Source organism: Miniopterus natalensis, chromosome 9, assembly GCF_054644295.1.
Source record: "Miniopterus natalensis isolate mMinNat1 chromosome 9, mMinNat1.hap1, whole genome shotgun sequence".
Lineage (NCBI taxonomy): Eukaryota > Metazoa > Chordata > Mammalia > Chiroptera > Miniopteridae > Miniopterus > Miniopterus natalensis.
In genome coordinates, this window is record NC_142089.1 from 77,637,073 (window position 1) to 77,662,507 (window position 25,435).

The window sequence follows — 25,435 nt, forward strand, 5'->3', positions numbered from 1 at the left end:
GAAGGCCACTGGAAATGGCTTAAATGAGCCTGCAAGTAGGGAGGGGCGAGGTCTCAGGGAATCACCAGGGTGGGGTGTAAACTGTGAGCCAAGTTGATGGAGAGTAGATATGGTGCCTCACCTGCTTGCTGTGTGGTAGGGCAGCCTCAGCAAAGGAACAATGACCTCTGTCAGCACTTCTGCCTGGGAGAAATCTGATCTCCCAGCTCTTTCCTTGATTTCAGGCAAGTTCATTCCTCCCCAAATGTCCCAGGTTCCTTTCAAGCTGCTGCCCCAGGGCTGGGCTCAGAGCAAGTGAGTCTGAGTGAGTCCTTGCAAGTCCATGCACAGGCCCTTTAAGAGGAGCTGCCTGGGCCAGCAGCCTCAGCTTCCCTTGGCCACAATCCCCACTGGTTTTTACAGCAGGAAGTTGTGGGGACTTCTTTTCCCGGCACTGGAACCCTGGGCTGTGGGGCCTGATGTGGGGCTGGGACCCCTCACTCTCAGGGAAACCTCGACAGCCAAGTTATCCCTCCTGATTTTAAACCACCCCATATGAATGTGGGACCAGCCCGTTCCACAATTCCGTCCCACATCTCTGCCCCTCCTACTGGTCTCAATGCACTTCTTAAATTCCCTCATTGTAGGACTTCTGTTCAGCTAGATTCCAGGTAGTTCTGAATGATGGTTGTCCTGTATTTCAGTTGTAATTTTGACGTGTTTGTGGGAGGTGGCGAGTCCCGCTTTTACCTACTCTGCCATCTTGACCAGAACCCAGGGGGAAACTTAATTTTTTACATGGGTATTTACAGATATTTTATTTTTTCCTTACCTTCTTGTATGTATTACCTTTTTCTTTTCTCTTTTTGAAGCATCAAAAAAATGCTATAAAAAAAAAAAAAGATGACGTGGTGGTTGGTTGGGTTGAAACAAGGACTTGGTTGGAGCCATCTGCACTACCTTCTTTCCTGGAAAAGAGCAGGTGCTGCCAAGAAGCCACTGCTCTCATCCTGACCCCTGGCCTCCCAAGGTGCTTGGACACCGTGATGCCCAGTGTGAGGTCCTAAAGGAGCCCAGGAAGAAGGTGCTGGACAGCAGACTGGCCCAGGTATCCAGGATTCAGGCCTACACAGTGCCTGGCGCAGGGGCTGTGGGTTCCCTGGGAGGCGGCCCAGGAACGGTAAGCTATAAGACAGGGACCACCTTGTCAAGGTTCAGACCATGGTCCCTACACTAGTGTGTGCTGGTGACTCGGTCACATGCTTCTCTGGGCAGCCGTGGCTAAGGACGTGTCTAGGAACATCTCTGCATCAGTTCCCAGAAAGTGGAAAAACAAGCACTTCTCCAAACTGGATAAATGCAGACAAAGATCTGGATCCTTCTGTCCTAACGGCTCATTGGCCCACACCTTTCCTCTTCATTCCATATTAAACAGGCAGGCGTTAGAGCTCCACGGCCCCTCCTGGTTTGGGGGAGCGAGGAGGCAAGCCAGAGATTAAGAGCTGATAGCTAGTCCCCTCTTACAAGTCCCATTACATCAAGGAACTTACTTGCCTCTCTTAAGTCTTGTCACTTATAAGACGGCAAAAGCAGTCCCCACTCCACAGGATTCCTGTGAGCCATGATTGAGCGTCTGGAGCATCTGGCCTGGAGAAGAGGCTAAATAAGGGGTCACATCCATTGTTTTTCTTAGGAGGCAGCACAGGGGCAGGTTGGCTGTCGGCTTGGAAGGCAGACCACCTGGCTCTGGGCCTGGTCTGCAGTGTCCTCCCACCCCGGACCTTGGGCAAGGCTCTGAACTTCATTACGCCCCAGTTTCCTGTCTGAAATGAGTCAGTAATGGAAGACCAACCTCAGAGGGTTGCTGTGAGGACTTGTGGGGCCACAGGAGAGTGCAGGAAGCAGCACATGGCACATCCTGGGAGCTAAGGAGAGAGCGGTCAGTCCTCACGAAGGGTGACAGAGTGTGGACGTCAGACTGAAAAGCAGCCCTTTGGCAGCTGGGTGGTAAGTACCCCCGGAGCCTGAGTCAGTCCACACAACCCTGTGAGAGGTGAAGGGGATATCACACCACACATTACACACTAGCCTGGGCTCATCTTTTCTCACCTGGTGTGTTACTGCGCAGAGTGTGCAGGGCACGGCTCGCCCTCACCTGCCTGCGTGCGGTTAGAGTCATCGTTGGCCATGGGGTACACTGAGAAACGTCTCTTTCTCTAGTGCCACATCCAGGCTCCTGCAGCATGAGTTTACCTCAGCAAAGAGCCCACGGTAATGGTTTTTATAGCACCTTCTCCATTAGGAGACAAAGGCTTGTCACATATCAGTTTTACTCTCCTGATGTTACCGGGAGATGTGGGAGGGCAGGTTTGATGATCTCCAGCGTATGGAAAAACCTAGCATCTGAGGAGTGTGGTGCTTTGTCCAGTGGCATGTTGCAAGGCCACCACCCGGCCAGGGTGTCTCTGAGTCCCTAGTCCTTGCTTAGACACTAGGAGTGGCGGGGCTGCTCATCAAACAGCACACACCTGGCTGATACGGGTCCCACAGCTGCCGCCTCGCCCCGGAGTGAGAGGGAACTGTGCCAGCGCCTGACCTGGGTCCGTCACCAACCCTGACATTCAGGAGTTGCCAGCTCTTTCTGTGAAGGGCCAGAGAGCAGATGTGTTGGCTTCTTGTTCCCTGTGGTCGCTGCTGTCGTGAATATGGATGGGCAGCTAAGACGGGAGGCAGGGTGGGTGTGGTCCAGGGCCGTGGTTTGCCAGCTCCTGTCTTTCGTGTCATCTTCCCTTTCTCCTCACTGACTTCAGAACAATATACCTGGTGTGTGGTGGGCGGTTATGTTTGAGACAGTGTGTGTGTGTGTGTGTGTGTGTGTGCGCGCGTGCATGAATGCACACATGTGCACGCGTATTTGAAAGGTGGGTCCGAGGAGCCTGAACTGGGCATTCTGGTCTCTAAACAAATACTTAGTGTCCTTGCTAACAACCTAGATGCGGGACTAACAGCCACAGGGGTCACACTCCTTCAGGCAGTTCTGATTACTTTGACTTGATTTCCTTTTGAAGCAGATGTTAGAGGGCACTGTTCACACCTTAGGGAGGTCAGGAAGTGAGGCACAGGCCCCTGGGCCAGCACAGGCCCAAGCCACAGGGACCTCCGAGAGTGACGTCACAGAGGCGGAGGTGACAGGAGAGCCTGGTGTGGTTCCCGGGTGGCAGGGCAGGGAGCAGGAGCCTGCGGGAGTTCACTGGGTCTGACAGAACCCAGGTGTGCACAGCGGAGCAGGAAAGTGCCTGGAGCTCAGCCCCCCTCCATTAGCCTTTGAACCTCTCGCGCTCTCAGGAAGGTGTGCTGCGAAATGAAATGAAGGGGGGCAGAATGGAGCGGGAGAGTGGGGTGCCCGGCTCCACAGCCATCTGGAGAGTTTGGAAACCAAGGTGCTGTGGTAACGCTTGGCTCCTCCTACAGGGGTCCCTGCACCTATACATAGACCACTTTCTGGGTCAAGTTCTGCCTCTCCCAGCCAAGGGCAGAGGGCAGGTTCTTCTTTGACTTCAGAGACTGGGCGTCACAGTTTGACTTCAGTGAGAGGATGCCACTCTGCGCCTCCTTTCCCGCTGCAGCTCCTGCTGGTCACCCTGCTCTGAGAGGTGCTCTGCGGGGTGCCACACACAGCCCTGGCTCAGGGCATCTGCGGGCTTCCCGACAGAGGGCCTCAGCGCTCTGTGCTCTCTGCTCTCTGAGTCATGGAGCCGCCTCATTTTCATCCTGACTCTGGGCTGTTCCACTGCTGCTTTTCCTTGGGTCGGGAGGAGAGAGAGGAGGTAGGATGTTATCAAATGCTAACAGCTCAGCAAGCTGAGTGTCCAAGGCCATTTGAGGGACACAGGTAGGAAGTTAACTTAGGAAGGCTGAGAGGATGTTAACATTTAATGCCGGGAAGTTCGAGGCTGTCTGTCCTCCACTCGCCCCTACAGTGAGGGTGATCCAAAAGCTTCTCCCAGGCCATCTTTATCTTTGCAAACCAGAGACAGAGGTTGCTGGTCGCCAGAGGACTCTGTGAAGCGTGACTTCCCCAGAAGGCAGCGGTGTGTTGGAGCTGTCCTATGGAGATGGTCACACCAGTGCTCATGAAAACCTGGTGCTCAGAAATGCAATTGTGCGTTGTCAGGAGCTGTCTAGACTATGCAGCTGCGTGGGTCCCAAAGGGAGAAGGGCACACATACCAGTATGCACACCTGAGGCCCAGGCTGGGCTGACAGGCAGCACAGAGCAGGGCCAGTGGGGGCTTGGGCTGGGGTCAGCTGGGTCTCTCATTGTTTGGTGACTTCAGGGTTCCATCTACTTCTCTTCTCATTAGTAGTCAAAGGTGAGCTCCTGGTCTCCCAGGGCAAGAGTGCTGCGGCCTCTGGGCATCCTTGCTCTGAGCACGCAGGCAGCCAGCTGCTCTCCCCAGGACAGGGCATTGCCTGGGAGCTTGTCAATGTAATTTCAGGGCCAAGGCCTAGCTCATGAATATGCACATGCATTGCACAGAATTATCTTCATTCTCAGTGGTGTTGATTGCAAATATCTCCCCAAACAGAAAAAACAACAACAAAGGGAAAACCTCCTAAATGAACTATTCCCTTGTCAAGAGCAACTTTTCCTGAGAATGGTTTCCTCAGTATATTTTCAGATCACATGTAGGATCTCGCCTTCTCGCATCACATATCGGATCTTGACTCTAGTCTCTCCTCTTTCCATGTGAGTGACTTAGAAGTTGCCTTTTTATCCTTAGAAGGGTGAATTAGGTTTTTTAAACATAAATTCTTTGAAGAGGAGAGTGCTGTTTTGAAAATGGTTTATTCCTTTGACATAATGGTTTTATTATAAAGGTGTATTGGCTAATCTGAGACGAGGCTGGAAGAGCCACAGCCCATACATGCAGAGCAGCGACGTGCTCTTCACGGCCCCGTTCACTGGGAGGAACCCAAGGGCTTCACTCACATACGGATGTCTCCATCCAGCCCAGGGCAAGAGATGTTTCTAAGGCGAAACTAGCCTTCCTTAAACCCCATTTCTCCCAACAGTTCAGAATGGGAAGTTTAGCCCTCCCAGCTTCTAGCAAAACACCACTAACAGCAGATTCACTGTCAAAGTGCATGGAGCAGTGGGTGAACTTGAGAAGAGGACCTTTGACAATATCTGGGAAAATAAAAACAAGGAGATAAAAGAAAGGTACACTTGCTTTTCAGTCCTCCCAAATCTTGCTGAAATAACAGACTCAGCTGAAGGCAGCCCGTGGCTGTACACGGCTGTGTCTTCATGGTTGCATCGTGCACCTGCAGTTTAGTGGCGTGTGCATCCCGCCTGCATCTGGGGCACATTGCGCATCTGTCTCCCTTTCAATGTATTTTTCAGTGACCTTCTCAATAAAAGGTGTCTCACTCCCCGTGTCCTTGAGCCTGGCGTGGATCCTACGTGTCACAATGTTCCGTAAATTCTTGGAAGAATGCGTGTGCAAATCTGGGGAAGGGAAAACCATCAGAATAAAATCGGGGAGGAAACAAAAGGCCGAAGGGTAGCTTTTAATGAGAAAAGGTGGAGAAGGAACTTGAAATATAACAGCTTAACACGGAAACCTGGGAACCTCCTAACTGGAGTCCTAGCGACGTGGTCACAGATTAGTTTGTAGAGCAGGAGATGGCGACATTCTGATGACAGGCATCATTTAGCACAGTGAGGCCACGAAGCCACGCCTTCCCATGTCAGTCTGGGTCCTGGAGGGCTCGTGTGATAAGCACTGTTCTAAAGGGAAAGTGCTGCATGCTGACCTCCACAACGGTGTGACGCACTTCGGCTTGAAGGTGGCTTATGAGCTAAAGAAACCGTGAACCTGACCTCGGACCCCCTGAAATCTGACCTGAGACCCCTGAGTTAGTCGGGATACAGACTAAGCTGCTGATAAGAAGACCCCCAAACTTGGTGCCTCAAATAACATAAGGTTTCTTTTTTCTCGAGTCACAGTCCAGGGCTCTCTTCTCCAAGGTTATCTAAGGACCAAGGTTCTTTCCACCTTTCGCTGTGAGTGTCATCTTTGTGTGGAAGAAGTTGCCTCCCCCACCACTGCCATCCAGTCCATGGGAGGGAGGGGCAGGAAGTGGAATTTCCTCACAAATGTCATTATAAACATGGTCCAGGTCCAGAATTTGCACAAATCACTTTCACTTGCATTCCACCAACTAAGATTTTGATACATGGCATGGCGCCCTGCAAGTGAGGTGGGACAGATAAGTTGTTAGCTAGGTGACCTTGACCCCAACTGAAACTTGGAATATTCTCACTGACAGCAAGATGGAGCAAGTGGATCCTGGGGGGCAGGTGGCTGTCTGCTACCTTCATAGACCCTGCAGTGCTTGGTTTGTTTGAGGTTGGGCAGTGTCCCTTCTGTGGCCTGCTCACTGCCCCTGGCACTCTCCAGGTTCATTTCTCCAACCTGTCAATTCTCATATGTTCTGTGTGAAGCCAGCTGGTGTGTGCCTCCAACTCTGTGCTTTTGCCCAGGCTGCACCCTCCAGCTGTTTTTTCAGCTCCTCGTGGAGCAATGATTAAGATTTCCCCATTCATCGGGTCCAGCCACTGTTAGCAACAGGGTTTGTGGCTGCATGGACCCTGGGGAAAATAATATGCAGGCAAAGCTCTTCCAGCCAGTGGCCCTTAGTCCAGGCCCTAACTTCAGGGGGTTTGGTCTTCGAGGCCAAATAGTCACTCATTCAGCAGGTATTTTGAACACACGGCCTCTGTCAAGCCAGGGGTGGGATGCAGCATGGAACAGAAGCAGGCACAGTATCTGTCCTGGTGGGTGCAATAGTCTGGGTGAAGCAGGATAGTAAGAAGCTAGGAAAATTCCTTGGCAAGTGAAATAGCTGAACAAACTGGCCGAGCAATTTATAGCAGACACAGAAGGTCACCTCCCTAGAGATGACATCTAGGCTTCAGTTGTATTCCAGCTCCAGGCTCAGAAAAACAGCAAAACCAGGTGGGCGACACCAGGACCAGCGGAAATGACTAATGACCCCCTGCCCTGGCACTGTCCAATCAGTGGAGACCACAACTCTGAAAGGACACCTGGAAAGCTGATGAATATTCTATTGAGACCTCCCCTAAACTCCCAGCCTTTAAAAACCCTTAAAACAAGAACCTAGAGCATGCTGTGCTTCCCAGGAGCACACCCGTGCCATTCCGTTCCCCTTTTTCTGTCCCCACAGGCATGCACCCTCTAAACTCTAAGAGTGCCCATAGATTTGCAACCAGGGGAGCAGTGGACAGTGGCAGCTCGCACCAGGCTAACAAGGCCCCTGAACCTGTCTCCAGGGCCCTCTTTCCTCTGACTTCCCATTGAGCTAGCAGCAGCCCCCCGAGGTCTCTCCTGCTGCTGCTTGTGTGCTAAGCCCTTCCTTGTTTCACTGTCCACAGGTTTAATAAACGTACTCTGCAACTCACCTGGACTCGTCTTGTGAAATCTTTCCTACACGAAGTCAAGAACCCACACACCACCAGCTGGCCCGAGGCCGACCCGCTCAGAGCCTGGTCCCCTTTGGTAACCCGGGGCCTCCAGGCCAGCTCAGGTGCCTGCCCTCACTCCCAGGGGAGCCAGCACCGCTTAGCAGGGGCAGCGTGGAAGGGCAGCTCTTTTGTTAAATCCCACTGCTGCGATTATCTCAGTAAAAGACAGAGCTGGTGCCGCCATGCACGCTCCAGCACCCACACCTCCGCGGGGAGGACATTAAGCCCCTAGCAGTATTCGTGTGCTACATCTGAGTAATGAGCCATAAAATTGTCATTAAAGGTTTAATTATTATTAATGCCTTGCAGGGGTGGCTGGTGTTAATTATCCTGTAGGCATCCCAGATGCATTTCCCTTTTCCTTTCATTTCTTTTCCTTAAAGTCATGAGCTCACATAATATAATGGTGGCTTGGTGGCAGAATTTCAAGTCAGTTCCTCCAAAGTTCAGCGTACACAAGTGAGAGAGGTTATGAGGACAGCCAGGGGGCAGAAGGGAAGTGGCTGCAGAAAAACTCGCTCAGTTTCTTCAGGTGGGCTGGGGAGGCTGGAATTTCAGAGTTCCTTTCAGTTGCTCCCCGCACCCCATAGTACTAGCTTACCCGCCCATGGGCCCTAGTCATGGACTAGCTGGTTAATCTTACAACAGCTCTGCAGTGAAAGGTGCTGGGGCAGTGCTGAGCATCACCATTTCTGAGCATTTCCTAACAGAAATAGGTCCTGATCCCTGGATAAACTGCTTTTCAGCATCATCTCTGACTTTGATATTTTTGCCCTCCAAAATGTTTCCTGCATCTTAAAAAAGTTTACTGCCCTCTGTTTTGCTCTGTTAGATGCTGATCTTGGCATTTCGGCAGGATTTAGTGAGGTACGGTGTCTCCCTCTCTCTCCACCCTTCCCACCAGAGGCAGCTGAAGAGCATGGCTGTCTCACCAGACATGACTGGAGCCAATGAGGTTGCTTGCTCCCAGCCCTGCCCTCTGCCCTCTGCCCAGGGCTGGGAGCCCTGTCCCAGCTGCCCTAGGAGCCACAGTGAGGGCCACATGCAGCCCACTGCCACCCCTGCTTCTGTTGCTTCAGAGCCTGGACTGGTCCTTCCATGGTTCACGTGCTAGAACACCTGCCCACTGCTTCTGTTGCCTCAGAGCCTGGACTGGTCCTTCCATGGTTCACGTGCTAGAACACCTGCCCTTACGCTGTCTGCGCAGAGCTGGGACTAGCACCCTTTTCTTGAATCTGTGTGCAACATGCTGGTTTACAGAGTCGCCACATCAGATAAGTCACTTCTAACTTTTCCCACACCCCCACACCCCACCCTATGTCAGGAATAACCTGAGCACATTTGAATTAACAAGCATATGTTGGGCACCAACCATGTGACAGGAACTCTCCTTGGTCCTGGGTTGTCAGGAAAACACAGCACAATCCTGTTCTGGGGCCTTGGCGGAATAGGTCTAATGCAGTGTGGGGCGTGATGGACAAGAGGCTCCCAGGAGGAGGAGAGCACAGCCTGGGATGCTGACCACTGTGGCTGGACACAGACAGTGGGGAGGACTGCTGAGGGCTGTGGCTGGCAGCTGTGCCGAGGTTGGCGTGGAGAGCCTTGGGCTCCATGCTACCCCTCTCTGGGGGCAGTAGGTAGGTAGGCAGGCAGCAAGGCGGTAAGCTCAGTTCTGCATTTGGGCTTCTAGCCTCATGCTGAGGCCCTGCTGGTGGAGGTTTGCAATGGTTTAGGTAGGAGAGATGAAGGGCAGGGCAACGGGAGTAGAAGCGTGACCAGGATCTCTTGGTGAGAATTTAGATGTGGAACCAATAGGGGTTGAGGCTGAACACTGAGGCTGAGAGAAAAGGTGGGCTCAGGAAAAACAGAGGGTGCTTGCTTAGTGGTGGGTGGGGATTCCATGGCTAGAATGAGGAAATCCATGAGGAGGGGCACAGTTTGAGGGACAGACACAATGACTTCATTGAACTCTGGCACCTTCAGGCAGTTAGACTGACATAAGTCCAGTAAACCAGAGGCCATTGGCACTAATGAGTGCCAATAGGAATCCCAAATTTGGAGTGCGGTGAAGAAGGAAACTTTAGTCAGTGCAAAACAGCTTAGTTGTGATACAGCACAGGTGTGAAAACAGCAAGGCTATAAAGGCAGCCCTGTCGCTAGGACCCTCTCTGGCTATAGAGCGCAGCTCTGCCCAGTGGTCTGCTTTGCACTGCGCTGGTCTGCTCTGCTCTGGTGAGACATTTTTGGTGTTTCAGCTCAGCTAGGAAGACCCAGCCTCCAGTGGAAAGGGAACGTGCACTCCCCAAACCAAGGGGTGCTGACTGATATAGACAAGAGCCCCTCCCTGGTCCCTGATTGGCCCATCTTCAGCCAAATGGGGACTCCAAATCCTTGCAATTTTATTGGCCCAAAAGGCACTGTCCTGATTGGTCAGAATAGAGCCACTCTGACTGGCCAGAGCTGCTCACTCTGATTGGATGAGGAAAGCCTCAGTCCTATTGGTTGAATAGGATTCCAGGGACTCCTTTATAAGGGCCGGCTTAGCCGGCAGAAAGGCGGTGCAGGCAGGCAGCTCAGTATAGGCTTCTCTGTGAAGTACAGTTTGTAGTGAGGCCCCTGTGCAGAAATGGCTGCTCGGCTCTGTTTTTTAAAATTTTAGCTCAGTTAGCCACCAGGAGCCCTTCTTAGTAGGGGTCTTTTTTTTTTTTTTCAGGGTTCACAGCCTACTGCTCAGAAGGGAAGTTGGAAGCCCAGAGAATTTAGAGTCACAGCATAGAAGCAGTTAGAGACAGGGACTGTGAAAGTGGTCATGCTGGCCAGGGAGGCATGGGGGCCACAGTACTCAGACAGCTGTGGCCATGCCCATTCTGGAGAATCAATGAAAGATTGAATCCCCCAAACATCAGGATTGTGTGCCTCACAGGAACAGGGAAGAACCAGCCCTGCCGCAAGGCAGTGCCTGGGTGTCTCACTACACCCAGGTCCTTCCCAGCCACTATGGGCAAGTTGGGCCAGGACTGTACAACATGCGTGTAAGTGGTGCTTTCCAGTGTCCTCTGTGTCAACAGAGCTAGTGAGTTGGTGGTGGGAAGGCCAGAGTGGCAGTGCCACTGTGCCCTCCACACGGGGTGAGCAGAAGTGTGCATGTTGAAATGGCATGAAAGTGCACAGAGGGAGGCAGAGCATCGAAACAAAAGTGCACACTGGCCATTCCTGCTCGCCCATGGTGTCCATAATGCCAAAGGGACCACATAGCGTCAGAGCTGATGGGTCTTACAAGACTGCTTTTGAGCACAGCCCTCTTAGTCTGCAGACCAAAGGAAATGGAGTCTGTCTGTGACAAAGTGATGTTTTCTTTAGTGCACCTGGTTGAGGCCAGTTTTCAAGATTAAGCAAGTTCTTTTTTTCTACCCTTTAACACATCTTAGCTCGATGGGAATATCAACTTCTCCACGTGGTAACTAACAAAAATACTTCCATCACAGAAATAAATGTTATATTTAATTTTTAGAGTTTTGATACACAGAGTTCAAATAGAACAAGAAAGATAATCTGTCATTTTGCAAATTTAACCCAATGGCTGCAGCAGGCTTTCCCAGCCTTAGAGCTGTTAATGTTCTTTGTCAGGTAATGCTTGGGGGAGGGGGGACTACTGTGCATTGTAGGCTGTTTTAGCAGCATCCCTGGTGTCTACACATTAGATGCCAATAGCCCCTATTTCCCAGTTGTCTTCAGACATTGCCAAATGTCTCCTGGGGGACAAAATTGTCCCTGATTTGGAACCCCTGGGCTGGGGGCTGACTGGCTCTTATGCAGCCCCCAGCCTCTTCCATTCTTTTCTGATCACAGCCCTTGGATTGTAGTTACCGCTGTGCCCCAGTTCTCTAAAACTGAGGCCTGTTACAGCCTATTGTGCACAGTGCAAAGCCTGCCAGGAAGAGTGCTGCTGGAAGCAAACTGGTGTTTTTCCTCATTGAGCTCTGCAAATCCTCATGTGTTCCATTTAATTGGTTAGTGGAGGCTGTTTGTCAGTTTGCCAGCAGGTTCTCTTAGCTCCTGTCGTTTGACGTTGCTGAAACACAAACGCAAGGAGACTGAGTTGCCGACATGCTATTAAGTCCTTCACACAGAGCTTTTCCATGTACTCCTGCTTCGGGCACTTGTGCCTGTATTGACTGATTCAAAGACTAAAGAAATCCTTGGCATGGGCGGCCCTAGGGAGAAAATGCAGCTCTGTTAGGAAAATTGTTGCATGTTCACATGGGACAGTAGTAGGTTTTTGTTTGATTTTCCCTGGCATAGAATTGGCCTTTGGCAAAGCTTACACAGTTGAATGGGTGTTGGCCACCAGTAAAGAAGACAAAGAGAAACCCAGGTGGCCACTGGCCTTTATGAAACAGGTCCAGCTAAGTGAGAGGAGCCCAGGAAGTAGACAGTGACATCAAGTTTCAGGTAGTTTGACAATCTTCTTAATGCTAAAATGCATAACATTGCCAAGAATTCAGAGCTAGTCACTGTCTGAGACCAAAGATGGCAAATCACCTTTGGAAGGTTAGCTAACCTTTGACAGGGTAACAGGAACATCCTGTGACATTAAGAGGATAGTTTTATGCTCTGCAAGTTGTACTTCAGGACCAGGCTGCCGTAGGCATAAAAAACTATGAATCATGGTCGAGAGGTCTGTGATAGCCGGGGACCACTTGTTAGAACTTCCGGTGCACTGAGGACCGCTGAGGGGTGGCCTCCGCCTCCTCCAGCGGCTGTCCCTGGGGCTGTGCACCATAGTCGTGTAGCGTGAGTGGGAAGGGCACAGTAGTCTGTGCAAGCCTCTTGCCTCAACTTGAAACCCCCTTGAGGCGTGTTCTGAGTTGCTGTGAAGTTTCGGGGATTAAGTAAGGAGAATTTTGTTGGAAGATAACTGTTGGAAATCTGACAGGTAGAAGTAGCACCCAATGGAGATCCATTTGGCCCAGAGCGGATGAGAGCATCCTGGAGTCCAAGCCCAGGAAGCAATCCTGCCCTACCCTCACAGGCGTGGGGCTTCTGGCCAGCGACCATCCCTCTCTCCGTGCCTTAGATCCCTCACCTGCAAATGAAGATCATTTAGCTCCTGCTTCGGGGTCCTTTTCCATGGAGTGAGCTGGGGCACCCTGGGCCGGGCAGTGCCTGGCCCCTGCCACACATGATCGGAGAAGGAATGGCCATCATGGGCACCTCTCGTGGACCCACCCTCTTGTCCGTGGGCTTGCGTGTTCCTGTGATGGGGGTCCGCTCCTTTGAAATACTCCCCGCTCCAGGGCATTCTGCACGTGCCCAGGACACGGGAGCCCCAGGCTCCGGGCCACCCAGGCGGCAGGAAGGCCGGCTGAGTAACCGGTGCTGTGTTTCGCTTTCAGAATCCTGCCCAGCTTCCTTACGGCAAAGCCCTGTACAGCTATGAGGGGAAAGAGCCCGGCGACCTCAAGTTCAGCAAGGGGGATGTCATCGTCCTGCGGCGCAGGGTGGACGAGCACTGGTTCCACGGGGAGCTGCGCGGCGCCCACGGCTTCCTGCCCGCCAGCTACGTGCAGTGCCTCCGGCCGCTGCCGCCGGCGCCTCCCCAGGGCAAAGCCCTGTATGACTTTGAGATGAAAGACCGAGACCAGGACCAGGACTGCCTGACCTTCACCAAGGTAAGGGGGCTTCTTGGGCACAGTCATCGCCCAGAGCCCGGGCCCTCCTGTGATTTGAATCGCGCTTTGCCCGGGGTCTGCGGCCTGCTGGGCCTCCCTAAGTGGGAGTGGAATTGTGTCCGCCCCCCGAGGAGATTCTGTTGGCTGGAATGAGATGGCTCACAGCCCAAAACATGCAGCTCCAGGAGTGACAGGGCGCTCTCGGAGCAAGACTTTCGTCACCCGAGTCCTGTGTCTAAGTGGTAACTCAGGTGCAGAGGAAGGAGGTTTTCCCAGGTTCCCAGCCCCTGAGAGAGGGCTCATCGAAGATCCCCTTCAGGTCACAGTCTGGGTGACCTGCATGTCACCCTCTCATCTTCTGGAGCACCAGGGGGAGGGTGGACAGGAGTGCTTGGGTCCCAGCCTTGCCAAGAGGGACCCTGGCTAGTGAAAGCTGAACAGTGTTTACCAGTGGAGTTGTCCTAGGAGAGCAAGTGAAAGGCCTTGCAGATTATAAAGCATCAGAGGAGAGTGACAGCCCTGAGGCCCCTTCCTATCCATTCTCACCCGCGGGCTCCACTTTCCTTGTTTCCAGGGGAGGGTGGCAGGGGGCCCTGGAAGCTTCTACTCATACCTGGCGACAATGAAGCAGTGTCTATAGGTTTGTCACCTGTGCTGGGGCTTTATCTTCCCAACCACAAGGTTCCGAGGGAAGTGATTGGAGCCTGTTGTCCACCTAAGAAACATCCAGGCTGTAGAGAATTTTTGCAAGAGTTTATTTGAGCCAAAAGGAGGTCATAGGCCAGGAGCAAGGCCTCAGATGCTTCGCAGAGTAACAGCTTTGAGGTTTACTGTATGCACTTGAAATTAAGGAGAGAACATAAGGGAGGCTACATGGAGGTGGAAGAAAGCAGGTGGGGACTGGATTACAGGACAGTTCACAAGATTACGTGCTCTTTCCAGGGTGGTCACAGTTTATTCAAAGGTGTATTATCGCAGATGCACAAAAACCATGCACAGTGCTGGCTGCAGGCAAAGTGAGGCCTTTTAGTAAATTAAAGAAGTGATATGCGCGGGGTGTGACCTGCCAGTTAGGAATTTCTGCCCAGATCACCCTGTGAGGTTACTTTCCATAGAACCCCTTTTTCCCATCGTCAGTCTCCCTGACTTATGCGGGGCGGGTAACTCGGGCCCCTCCTTCCCCCTGCGTCTCCTCCTCCCCTCCCTCCCCTCCATCCCCCCATAAGGCTGTAAATAGCGGCTGGAATCCTAACTCACCTCTGGCTTGAATGCCCACATCCTTCCCACTCCTGGGAGGACATTGTGTCTGTCTGTCTCTCCATCTGCACAGTGCGCAGTGCGACTGTGGCACTGAGCTCTCTGTGCGGCTGCTGGGGCGCCGCACGCTCACTTCTGAGCAAAACTGGCATGTCCAGCACATGGCCGCTATTTGTCTTGTTCCATTGTTTAGCCTGACAGTGAATAATCTGTTTTTCATTCGGCACTCACCTCTTTCTTCCTTCCTTTCGTCAAGGTGTTCTGAGGCTGATTCCAGTCGTCCTCTGGCTGATGCAGCCTCCCAGGAAGCCAGCACACAGCCCTCCCCCCAGCTCTCTCTTCCCCCCTCTCCCTCTCCCCTTCCCCTCTCCTTCTTTCTCAGTCTGAGGTGAAGGCTGCCCAGTGTCAGGCAGACAGAAGCCCTGTGGTGCTCACTTCTCTGACCAGTGACCTCTCCAGAGCGGCCCCGAAGATGAACCCTCTGGGAGCCCGATGCTCTGTGCTGTCACTGTGACCAAGAGCAGGGACCCCCAACGACCCCTCAGGGTCTGCACAGGCCCCTCCTAGCCTGCGTCCAGGCTCCAGAATTTCATTATTAGAGAGCTGACTGAGAGTGGGCAGCTGCCAGAGGCCTCGCCTGCCCCTCCCCTCCCCAGGGTGCCAAGGCTGGCGCTTCCTACGCTGTATCGTCCATTCTTTCAGCCTCTTCCTGGGACTCTCAGCTGCAGGGTAAAGACCAGAGCCCACTGGACACGAGGACAGAGGGGCACTGTCTACTTCACAGAAGTGTAACAGGCCCTGCCCTGCAGGGAGCTGTGCTGCATCGGGAGGGTGCAGACCACTCACTGTTCCCAGAGCCTGAAGTCTAATGGGAGAGACAGGCAACAGCAAGTCGAGGAACAAGTGATCAGAAGACAGTTTCAGAGAATCGTGAGACACGCTGGTCACCCAGGAGGCAGACCTGGTGTGTGGTCAGTGCTCTAAAATATTCAGGGATAGAATTTAATATTTGATACTTAAAAACCACATTAAAGTATTCCTCCTGGGAAACTAGAACTGGTTGGTGGTGTTTTTACTTTGAATTATGTTGGCAGGGGGGTTGCTTTGTGCTGGTCTCAGCCTATCAATAACCAATGCTGTAGCTGGACCAGCCCCTGTGGTTCTTACTGTGATTACAAGTTACCCTTCAGCAACAACCATCAGGAAACTGAAGAGACAAGGCTTAGTATACACAGTGAGGTCTTAGGTGAGAGGGAGCACATAGGCCTGGGTCCTGCCCTTGGTTAGGTCAGGGGTGGGGGCCTAGGGCTTCGAGGGCTCACTCTTTAATGGTGAATTTAAAACTTAAGAGTAGAACTATTAAATCATGGGAAGGAAAAAACCCCAAGTAACCCAAATGGTCAGTGTGGAAATCACCTAAGGCCTCTGAGACCAGAGCGCCACGGGGAGGCAGCCTGGCTCCCATCAGGGCTGTGATGCGCTCAGAGCAGGCGGCCTTCCTGGAAGCGGGTGCCTGGGCAGTCACTCTGAAGTCAGGACGTGCGTCAGCAAAGGAGAAAGCAGGGCTTACGCTGCACCTCCGCTGGGCTGAGTGACCATCACTGTCCCGGTGGGGTGTGGTCAGGAGGCCCTTTAGGGAGGTGGCATTGGAGTTGCGGTTGAGGGCAGAGCAGCAGCCCTGAGAGCACCGGGGGGTCTCCTGTTTCCACAGGTGGACAGGGACACATCTCAGGATGTTCTGAAGGACTTTCTTTTCTTGAATCCTGGAGATAAATGTGGAGAGTTAGAGACCGTTGGGCATGATCCCCAATGTAAATCGTGCTGATACGCCTGCTGTTTGCATATAACCTTCCTGCCAACACTCACTCTCACCCCATCTAGGGTAGAGCACAGCACCCCACCAGGCACATGCTCTGTCTGATCTCTTACCTCCAAACATCTCCAAAGTGTCCTGAGAGCAAGGCTAACTGGTCACTACTCTTCTGCCCCGATTCGGTTTCTGTCTCCTGTTGCGGGCACTGCCGCCTGCAGTTTTCCTGCCACGGGCACCTGAGCCCGCTTTGCCCCATGCTTGGAATGCTGGTTCTGTTTATGTCACACCTCAAGTGACCACATGGTTCTCATGCTTTGGCATTGCTGGGTCAAGCCAGGGGTGCTTTCTTTGGCCGGTATCTTGTTTGGGTATGTCCCTCTGAGTCAACAAGGAAAGAGGGGTCTCAAACATCCACGGAGAGGCCCAGATTGCTTCTAAAAGACATTGTTGTGGTGGGATTGATTGAGTTTTAAAAGGCATGAACCGGGGATCAAAGTAAGATTTTTACCTTCGGTGTTGAGTTTTGAACTGTCCTGTTAAAATGCGTTCATTAAGTTACTCTAAAACTAAAGCTTTGATTCATTTAAGAAGAGAATGAATAGTTACTTTTTATAAAGCATCTATTAAAAGCATATTTTCTAGCTTCCCGCTCCCAAAAGCTGAGATGTGCCAATGAAGACTAAAGAACAGAGGTGCCCTGTCCCCAGGCTCTGCCACGGGTTCCCGGCGCTCTCACTGAGCCCTTGAGATGTGTTGCCCTCCACATTCCCAGGAGGGACCCAGAAAACACTTAATGCTGCTGGGCCACCAGCTCCTCGTCTTCAAGGGCAGGACACTGACACCTGCCCTGGGGTGTAAAGAGCTGAGCTTAGGGCTGGACATACCAGCCAGGACCTTGGGTTCCATTCCTGTTGTGGCAGCTCACTCCATGTTATCACATCTTCAATCAACTGCAGGATTCAGCAAGTATTTGTTGAGCCCTGACGCTGTACCTCTCAGTGCATGAGGCTGCTGTCATCACCTTGCCGAGAGCTGTGCTGGATGTGAGGGCCTGAGGCTGCCCTGTGGTGAATTCACTCAGTGATGCTGGGGCATCCTCAAGGGCCCTGAGGCTGTCTCAGGCAATGTCTGGGCCATCGCAAGCTTCGCATGCAGCTTTCAGTGGGGACCTGAATCTTATCCCCTGGGCCTCCCATTGTCCTGCTTGCCACATGCAAAAACTACAGGACTCATGCACTCAGGGAGAATCCTTTCTAATCACCATCTCACCCCCTCCCTCCCCCACCCAGTGCCGCAGGGATGCTTTGAGTTGGCAGAAGCCCTTTTAAAATAACCACCTCAATTTGTCTGACCTGTGCCAGCCAGACTCTTCTCCTGTTGGTGTCACAAGACGCTTCCAGACGATCTTACACTGCTGGGTGTTTAATTATCGTTTCCAGCATGTGGGAATTCTCTCCTCTGTAGTCAACCCACCATTGATCCCACATGATGCTCTTTTCTGATCCAGGGGACAGACGTAGGTAAAATCATGTAGGCAGAGTTTGGGCTCCAGAGTCAGAAAGACACAGGTTCATATTGTGATACTTTTTATTATTAAATAGGGACATTGGGATATTTACTTAGTCTTTGAGTCTCTTTTTAAACTACAAAGTGGAGTTGAAAATAGGGTTTAATGAGCAATAGCATTTAGAACTGAGCTCAAAATTGGCATTCAATAAATATTTGCTTTCTACTCCTCTGCTTTCTTCCTTTTTCAGAAAAACTGCCCTTCTGTCAGATCCATGTCACTTGTGTCAGCCCAGTGCTGTCACAAAGAAACAAACACCCTTCCTGAGGCACACACGCATGGAGAGCTGAGCCTTCCGGGGGGCCGGTCCACTGCACCCTCACTTCCCTGGTGTCTGGTCTCAGGGGAGTTGCCCAGGAGTGGGAATCCCTTCAGCCCTGTGTCAAGGCCACTGTCCCCATCACTGGGCACCCCGGGGGCCACTGTGTCATTGCTGCTGCTTCCTGAGGGGCAGCAGGACCACTTCAGGGCTGGGAACACTCAGGGACCGTGACCACACACCAAGACCAATGAGCCCAGGAAAGTCCGAGTCCGGCTCCTTCTCTTCCTCGGCTCTACCTTCTGCTCAGGCTGCTTCATCCTGAAACAGCCACGTGAGAAACTCAGTCACCTTCTTGGCTCTTAGATCCTGAATCCTCCCTTCCAGCAGGGCCGCAGCTCTGCAGCCGCCTCTGAGTGCCACCTGGCCTGTGTGGAGGAGGCGTCTATACTAAGGTGATCAATTCAGAGGCACCAGGGACCAAGGAACAGTGTTCAGAGGCAGCCTGGGGGGCAGCTGAAGACTGTCCTTGCCCACCTTCTTTGGACATCAAGGTGAGGGTTAGACAGTCCTGGGAACCACGTTGATTTGTAGACAAAATCAAGATAGATCTGAAGCTTGGTCAGGAAACATTTCAAACCTATTCAGAGCGTGAGCTCTTCTCCCAGGACAGGCCTCTCGCCAGTGTGGCCTCCCCCCACTATCTCCCTAGCTCAGGGTGGGTGCCCCCAGCCCATTCCCCCTCAGCACCTGGAGCTCAGAGCCTTTCGCCCTGTGTCAGATGGTACCCACCTCTCCTCAGAAGCCCCCCTGGCTTTTCTTCCTGCTCAGAATCAGCATCAAAGTCTGTGCTGCCCACATGACCCTCCCTGACCCAGTGCCTGCCCCTCCCGGGCCCTTCTCTCTCCAGCCTGGACTGCGGACTCCCCCAGGACTCTGCAGCTGCTTCCACAGGCCCGGTCACCCCCATCTGTTCTCATGTTCCGCAGAGTGCCCTGACCCTGTGGGACCCCTGAGCCCGTGGGGTGAAGCCCCTTACCCAGCACTCCACATTCCCATTCACTCCTCCCAAGAAGGTATTTACGTTTACAGGACAGTTGTCTGTGTCCTGGCTGGAATGCAGGCTCCAGGCTCTTCCCAGTCCTGTGAGGGGCGCACAGGACTCTGAATTCCTCTTTGACAGTGAAGCTGACAGGGCAGGCTGCCTTGGCCTGGACAGGGGCCTAGCTGAGCTTACTACGGAGAGTACACCTGTCCTCTCCTCCAGCCTTGCCCCCTCATTCATTCTAAATACATTTGTCAGCTCTGAATGGTGTTCCAGGCTCGGGGTAGGTGCCAGGTGGGTGGGTGGGCACAGAGTCCCACTCTCAAGTGCTCAGAGCCCACAGTGAGCAGACCAGGAGAGGAATCTTCATGGCCCCTGAGATCCCACCCTTCTGGAGGGGGTGTGTGCATGTGTGTGCATGTGCTGTGTATATGTGTGCAGTGCATGAGTCAGTGTGTGTGTCTGTAGTGGGGAGAGCTCTGAGCCCTGAGAAGGGTGTGCCATCTGCCCCCCGACCTCTCCACTTCCCCAGGGCCTGCCCTGTGGCTCCCCTCAGCACTGGCAGGTCTGCCTCCCTCAGGAAGTGTTACCTTTGAGCACTTCCAGGCCCTGGCGGCCTGTGGAATCCACACCAGACAACAGGAAACCCCTGGGCTCCAGGAGGGTCAGCTTCTGGAGGCCCCAGCAGGACAGCAGGGATAAGTGGCAGCTCTGATTCCATAAGAGCCTCACCTAGAACTGCCCACAGTTGTCAGAGGAGTGGACAGTTTTGTGTCATTTCTGCAATGAAAGGTTGATGGGATATTTGAGCTTTCCCCTTTTAAGTTTTCCCTTCTTTCTGTAGAACAGAGTGAGCTGGGAGCTCTGTTGGTGGCTGGCTTGTGTTCTTACAGGCAGTGCTGTTGGTGACCAGGCCAGGTCCCTGGTCACACCGTAAGGAGTGGAGCTGTGGCCACGGGCCAGCCGAGCAGGCTGCAGCACAGCTGAGCCCTCAAGGGGCCGTCTCTGTCCCCTGCCAGGGCCTCGGTGCCTCTGGGGGACCGCTCACTGCAGATGGAGGAGGAGCGTGGGTGGCTGAGTGGCAGCCAGGAGAGCCATTTGCTTCCCCTCCCTGGCTTTCTGGGGACCGTTTCTAGGTGTTTCATATGTGACATTGCCACAGGGCTCATTTAGGAGGGTAAAACATTGGGCCCTCAGAGCTTAGTTTATCTGGGGCTGCTGAAGGAGCTCTCCATGGTTTTCGTGAACTGAATGTGGTCTCAGGCTGAGCCCTTGATCTGTGAGCTGTGACATTTACTGAGACGTGCAGAGAGGCGGGATTGAAGGACAGTGTGCTGGACCAGCACCTTCGGCAGCACTGGAGGCCGCCGTGGGGACAGCCGCACCAGCCCCCCAGCTCGGGAAGGCCCGGCATCAGTGCTCTGCTCCACAGCTTCTGCCTGCAGTCCATCTGTTTATAGGCCTGCTTTCCCAGGTGGGGGCGAAAGCACACTCTTCGGGAGAGTTAGGTGGTGAATGACAAACACAGTGTGAAGGCCCGTTCATGTGGTGAGACCGCCGTGGCGCCCGAGTCCTTCGCAGATGCATCACCCACTGAGCCTGGGGAGGAAAGGCTGTGTTCTCTTTAATAACCACGTTATGTGCATGGCCCAGACTTGTGGTCATTTTGGACCACCCTGAGGCCACCTGTATACAAAGGAGAGCCACTGCCATATGGCAGTGCCTTTTGGTGTGTTTTCAAAGCTTGGGAATTTCAGGGAATAGGGCAAACAGCATATGGAAGTCTACCGACCCACAGCACGTAATGAACAGTTTGCATGAACCTTTAAAAGAAATCAAATCATGCATTTGAGAGTGAAATGATGTCCTGCAAACAACCTTCATTCATAAAATCCTAATGGTGCCATATTGGCCCAGAAACACATCTGCCCCTCCCCATGATCAGTGGTGTCTGTGGTGTCTGCTTAGATTGTATTTGCTCGTCCACATTGAGCAAGGCTTGGTCATCTAGGGCTTGCAAGCCAGACCTGCCCACCAGCTGCTATCTTTGTAAATAAAGTTTCATTGACCCACAGCCAGGCTCCTGCATTTTCATGCCCTCTCTGGTGGCTTTCACACTAAAACAGCAGAGTTGACTATGTGACAGGGACAGCATGGCCTACAGATCCTGAAATATTGACTGTCTGGCTCTTTCTAGAAGGTTTGCTGACCTGTGACATAGAGCACAGCGCTGTGCAGGCCAAGTCTGTGGTGTTTCCTTGCACGTCCACTTGTTTCTGGGAAACAGGACTTTGTTCTGAGGCTGCCTGGGGCCCTCCACATTGTGGCTGCAGGGGCCGCCATTCTCTGTGAAGCAGCAACTGGAAACTCGTGGCCACAGCGGGCCTGCCACTGTCATATAGAAAGCCCACGAGTGTCTGAGAGAGTATTTCCCCACATAGCAAAGAGGCTGCAGAGCAGGTCTTTCCCCTTCCCGTGTTCCAAAAGCACTGGCTGCAGGTTTCTGAGACCTGAGGTGTTCCAGCTATAAAACCAGTTGTTTGCCAGGTCCTGCATTGGTGGCAGGAGAAGTCATTGCTCTTTCCAGAACACACCAGCTTTCATGCTGGGAGCTGTGACACGCTAGAGTGAACCTTCTCGCTGCCCAGCACTCAAATGGTCCTCATTGGAGGCTGTCTCCATGGCCTGAGTTTGGGTTAGAGGCAGAGCTGTGGGCAACCTTCCTCAAAGCTCTTGGGCCAAGTTAGTTCCTGATTGGTGTGTATGGAGAGTGACTGGCTCCCCGCACCCAGTAATCTCCCTGCCCCATCTCTCAAAAAAATGTGTGCCGGCTAAATAGGAGCACTCTAGACCATGCCACTGTCCTGAAGTTCCAGCCAGCATGACCCAGAATGTTTCTCTTCAGTATTTGAGCCAGATCAGACATCTGCCACCAGGTGCCACCAAACCCCACTGAGCCTACACTGGCTTTGCGTCTGATAGGCAGACGGGGCTGTGCAGATTCCACCTGCTCGGTTCCCCAGCCTCACAGTAGCACGTTTGACATGATTGGATTTGGAGCCCCTCCGATTGCATTATAATGGGATTTTACTGCAGTTGCATTGGATTGGATGATGGCCCTGTGTTTATGATTGGGCCTCTCCCACCCAGCGCTGAGCCCTCCCTGTGGAGGGGACATTTCCTCCTCATGCCTGGCACTAAGGGGGGCACTGCCTATCACTTGGAGTGACGACAAATTCCCTGGCCTAAGACGACACTCGGTTTTTGACAGCTGCCCCTCATGTGCTAATCCCTCATAAGGAGGAGCTAATTCCACCCTCTGGGTCACCCAGAATGAGAGCTCTTCAGTGTGGCAGTGACCAGAGCAGAGAGACGGTAACCGTGCCCACCCCAGCTTTCTCACGCTCAGGCTCGGCGATGCCGCTTGCTTCTCTTGCTTTCTGTGACTGGGTTTCAGGTTGCTCACCGAATGGCTGGCTTCCTCAGCATGCGATGATGTCCCTTTAGAGATGCATTAGGACCAATGCAGTATCAAGGTGTGCCATGACTTTTCCACCATTACCTTTTATTTTAGGAAAAAACCCTTTTATCAAACTGTAGCATAATATACTCGCATGTTCACTAATCAGAATTATGCCCCTGATGCTACCTGGTGCAACAATGGTGGGATGCCAGCGCCCGGTGCCTCCACCCTTCCCCCCTCCCATGTCTTCAGCACCATAGGTGAGTTGTGCCTGCTCTTGAACTTCAAATAAATGGATCATGCAGAACATACTTTTGTGTCCAATTCTGTTTCCTCTCAGCATCATGTTTGTGAGCTACACCTGTATTGTTGTAGGGTCTTCAGCTGTCCATTTCACCACTCTCATGCTATTAGCTGGGTTTTTTAATAGACTTATTTGTAGAGCAGTTTTAGGTTCACCCCTGGATTGAGCAGAAGGGACAGAGATTCCCATGTGCCTCCTGCCTCCACATACACACAGCCGCCCCCACGGCCAACATCCCCACCAGAGAGGTGCATTTGTTAAGACCGATGAAGCTACAGTGATGCATCCTATCGTCCAGAGGCCAGGTTTGCATGAGGCTTCCCTTGGGGGTGTACATTCTGTGGGTACATGTATAAAAACGTCTATTAACTTTATAGTATCACACAGAGCAATTTCAACAGTTCTTTATCAGATACATCTTTTGCAAATATTTACATGAGTCTTCGGCCTGTCTTTTTATTTCCTTGACAGTATCTTTTGCAGAGCAGACATTTTAAATTTTAATGAAGTCCAGCTTATCAATTCTTTCTTTCAAGGACTGACCTTTGGCGTTGTGTCCAAAAAGTCATCCCCAAATCCGAGGCTTAGATTTTCTCCGTGTTAGTTTCTAAGAGTTTCATAGTTTTGTGTTTTTCATTTTGAGTTAATTTTTGAGTTAATTTTTCTGAAGGGTATAAAGTCTTGGTCTAGATTTATTCTTTACATGTGGGTGTCTAATTGTTTCAGCACCATTTGTTGAGGGAACTGTCTTTTCTCCATTATATTGTCCTTGCTCCTTTGTCAAAGATCAGGTGACTATATTTATGTGGGTCTGTTTCTAGATGCTCTGTTATGTTCTGTTGATCTATTTTCATATCCTATCACCAACACCACACTGTCTTTAGTACTGTAGCTTTATAGTAAGTCTTGAAGTCAAATAGCGTCAGTCCTTGTTCCTCTATATCAGTGCTATGTTGGCTATTCTGGGTCTTTTGCCTCTCCATAGAAACTTTATAATTTGTCAGTATCCACAAAATAACTTGCTGGGATTTTGATTGTGACTGCACTGAATGTAGAGTTCAGAAAAACTGATATTATGTCAATATTGAGGCTTTCAGCCAATGAACATATATGTCTCTCTGTTCTTTAGTTTCACTTATCAGAGTTTTGATGTTTCTTTCATATAGCTATTTGTACTTATTTTGTTAGATTTATACCTATTTCAGTGTTTAGATGCTAACGTAAACAGTATTGTGATTTTAATGTCAAATTCCACTCGTTCGTTGCTACTATAGGCATGCCTCACTTTATTGTGCTTCACTTTATTGCACTTCACAAATATTGTTAGTTGTAGCAATTGAAGGCAAGACCCTCCACCGACGAGATTATGACGTGCTTTATTGCAGTGGTCTGGGTCTCAACCCCTAGGCCTGCGTGCGTATAGAAAAGTGTTTAACTTTTGTATATTAATCTTCTATCCTGCAACCTTGCTATAGTGGCTCATTAGGTCCAGCAGTATTTTTTATTGGTTCTTTCAGATTTTCTTTTTTTAAATTAAATTTATTGGGGCAACATTTGTTAATAACATTCTATAAATTTTAGGTGTATAACAAAATAATACAATGTCTATACCCTGTTGTGTACTTACCACCTGAAGCCTAGTGTCCTTCTGTCACCTCGTATTTGACCCCTTTTGCTTCCTCCCCAGCTCCTTTCCCTTTGGTTACCATCATTCTGTTTTCTGTGTCTGTGAGGGTTTGTTGTTGTTGTTCATTTGTTGCTTTTTGTATACTGTCCCACATATGAGTAAAATATTGTGGATCTTGTATTTTTCCATCTGAATTATTTCACTTAGCATAATACTCTCAAAATCCATTCATGTTGTCACAAATGATAATATTTTATCTTTTTCACGGCTGAGTAGTATTCCATCATGTATATGCATGACTTCTTAATTCAATCATCTATCAAATGATACTAGGTTGTTTCCATGTCTTGGCTGTTGTGAGTCATGCTGCAATGAACATAAGGGTACATATGTCTTTACGAATAAGTGTTCTCAAAATTTGGGGGTAGATACCCAGAAGCAGGATTGCTGGGTCCTATGGTAGCTCTGTTTTTAATTTTTTGAGAAACCCCCATACTGTTTTCCATAGGATCTGCACCAATTTACAGCCCCACCAGCAGTGTACAAGGGCTCCTTTTTCTCCACATCCTCTCTAACACTTATTTCTTGCCTTACTGATAGTAGCCATTCTGACGTACATGAGGCAGTGTCTCACTGTGGTATTGATTTGCATTTCCCTTATAGCTGGTGATGCTGAGCATTTTTTTCCGATATTTGTTGGCCATGTCTGTGACTTCCTTGGAAAAGTGTCTATTCAGGTCCTCTGCCCATTTTCTAATGGCATTGTTTTTGTTGTTGAGTTGTATGAGTTCTTTTTTATGATTTTTAATTATATTTTCCACTCCATATTATTTTTTTATTAGTTTCAGGTACATAGTATAGTGGTTCCCCCAAATATTTCCAGTACCCATCTGCACCA

The 25,435-nt window shown here is 51.3% G+C and overlaps 1 protein-coding gene across 1 annotated transcript in view; it reads left to right on the forward strand.

The window, feature by feature from the left end:
- Positions 1-25,435, forward strand: part of SH3RF3 (SH3 domain containing ring finger 3) — a 287,998-nt gene that overhangs the window by 162,699 nt on the left and 99,864 nt on the right. The window contains exon 2 of the mRNA XM_016201846.2: positions 12,927-13,202. Coding sequence (XP_016057332.2) covers positions 12,927-13,202 — 276 coding nt within the window. The remainder of the gene's footprint in view (positions 1-12,926; positions 13,203-25,435) is intronic.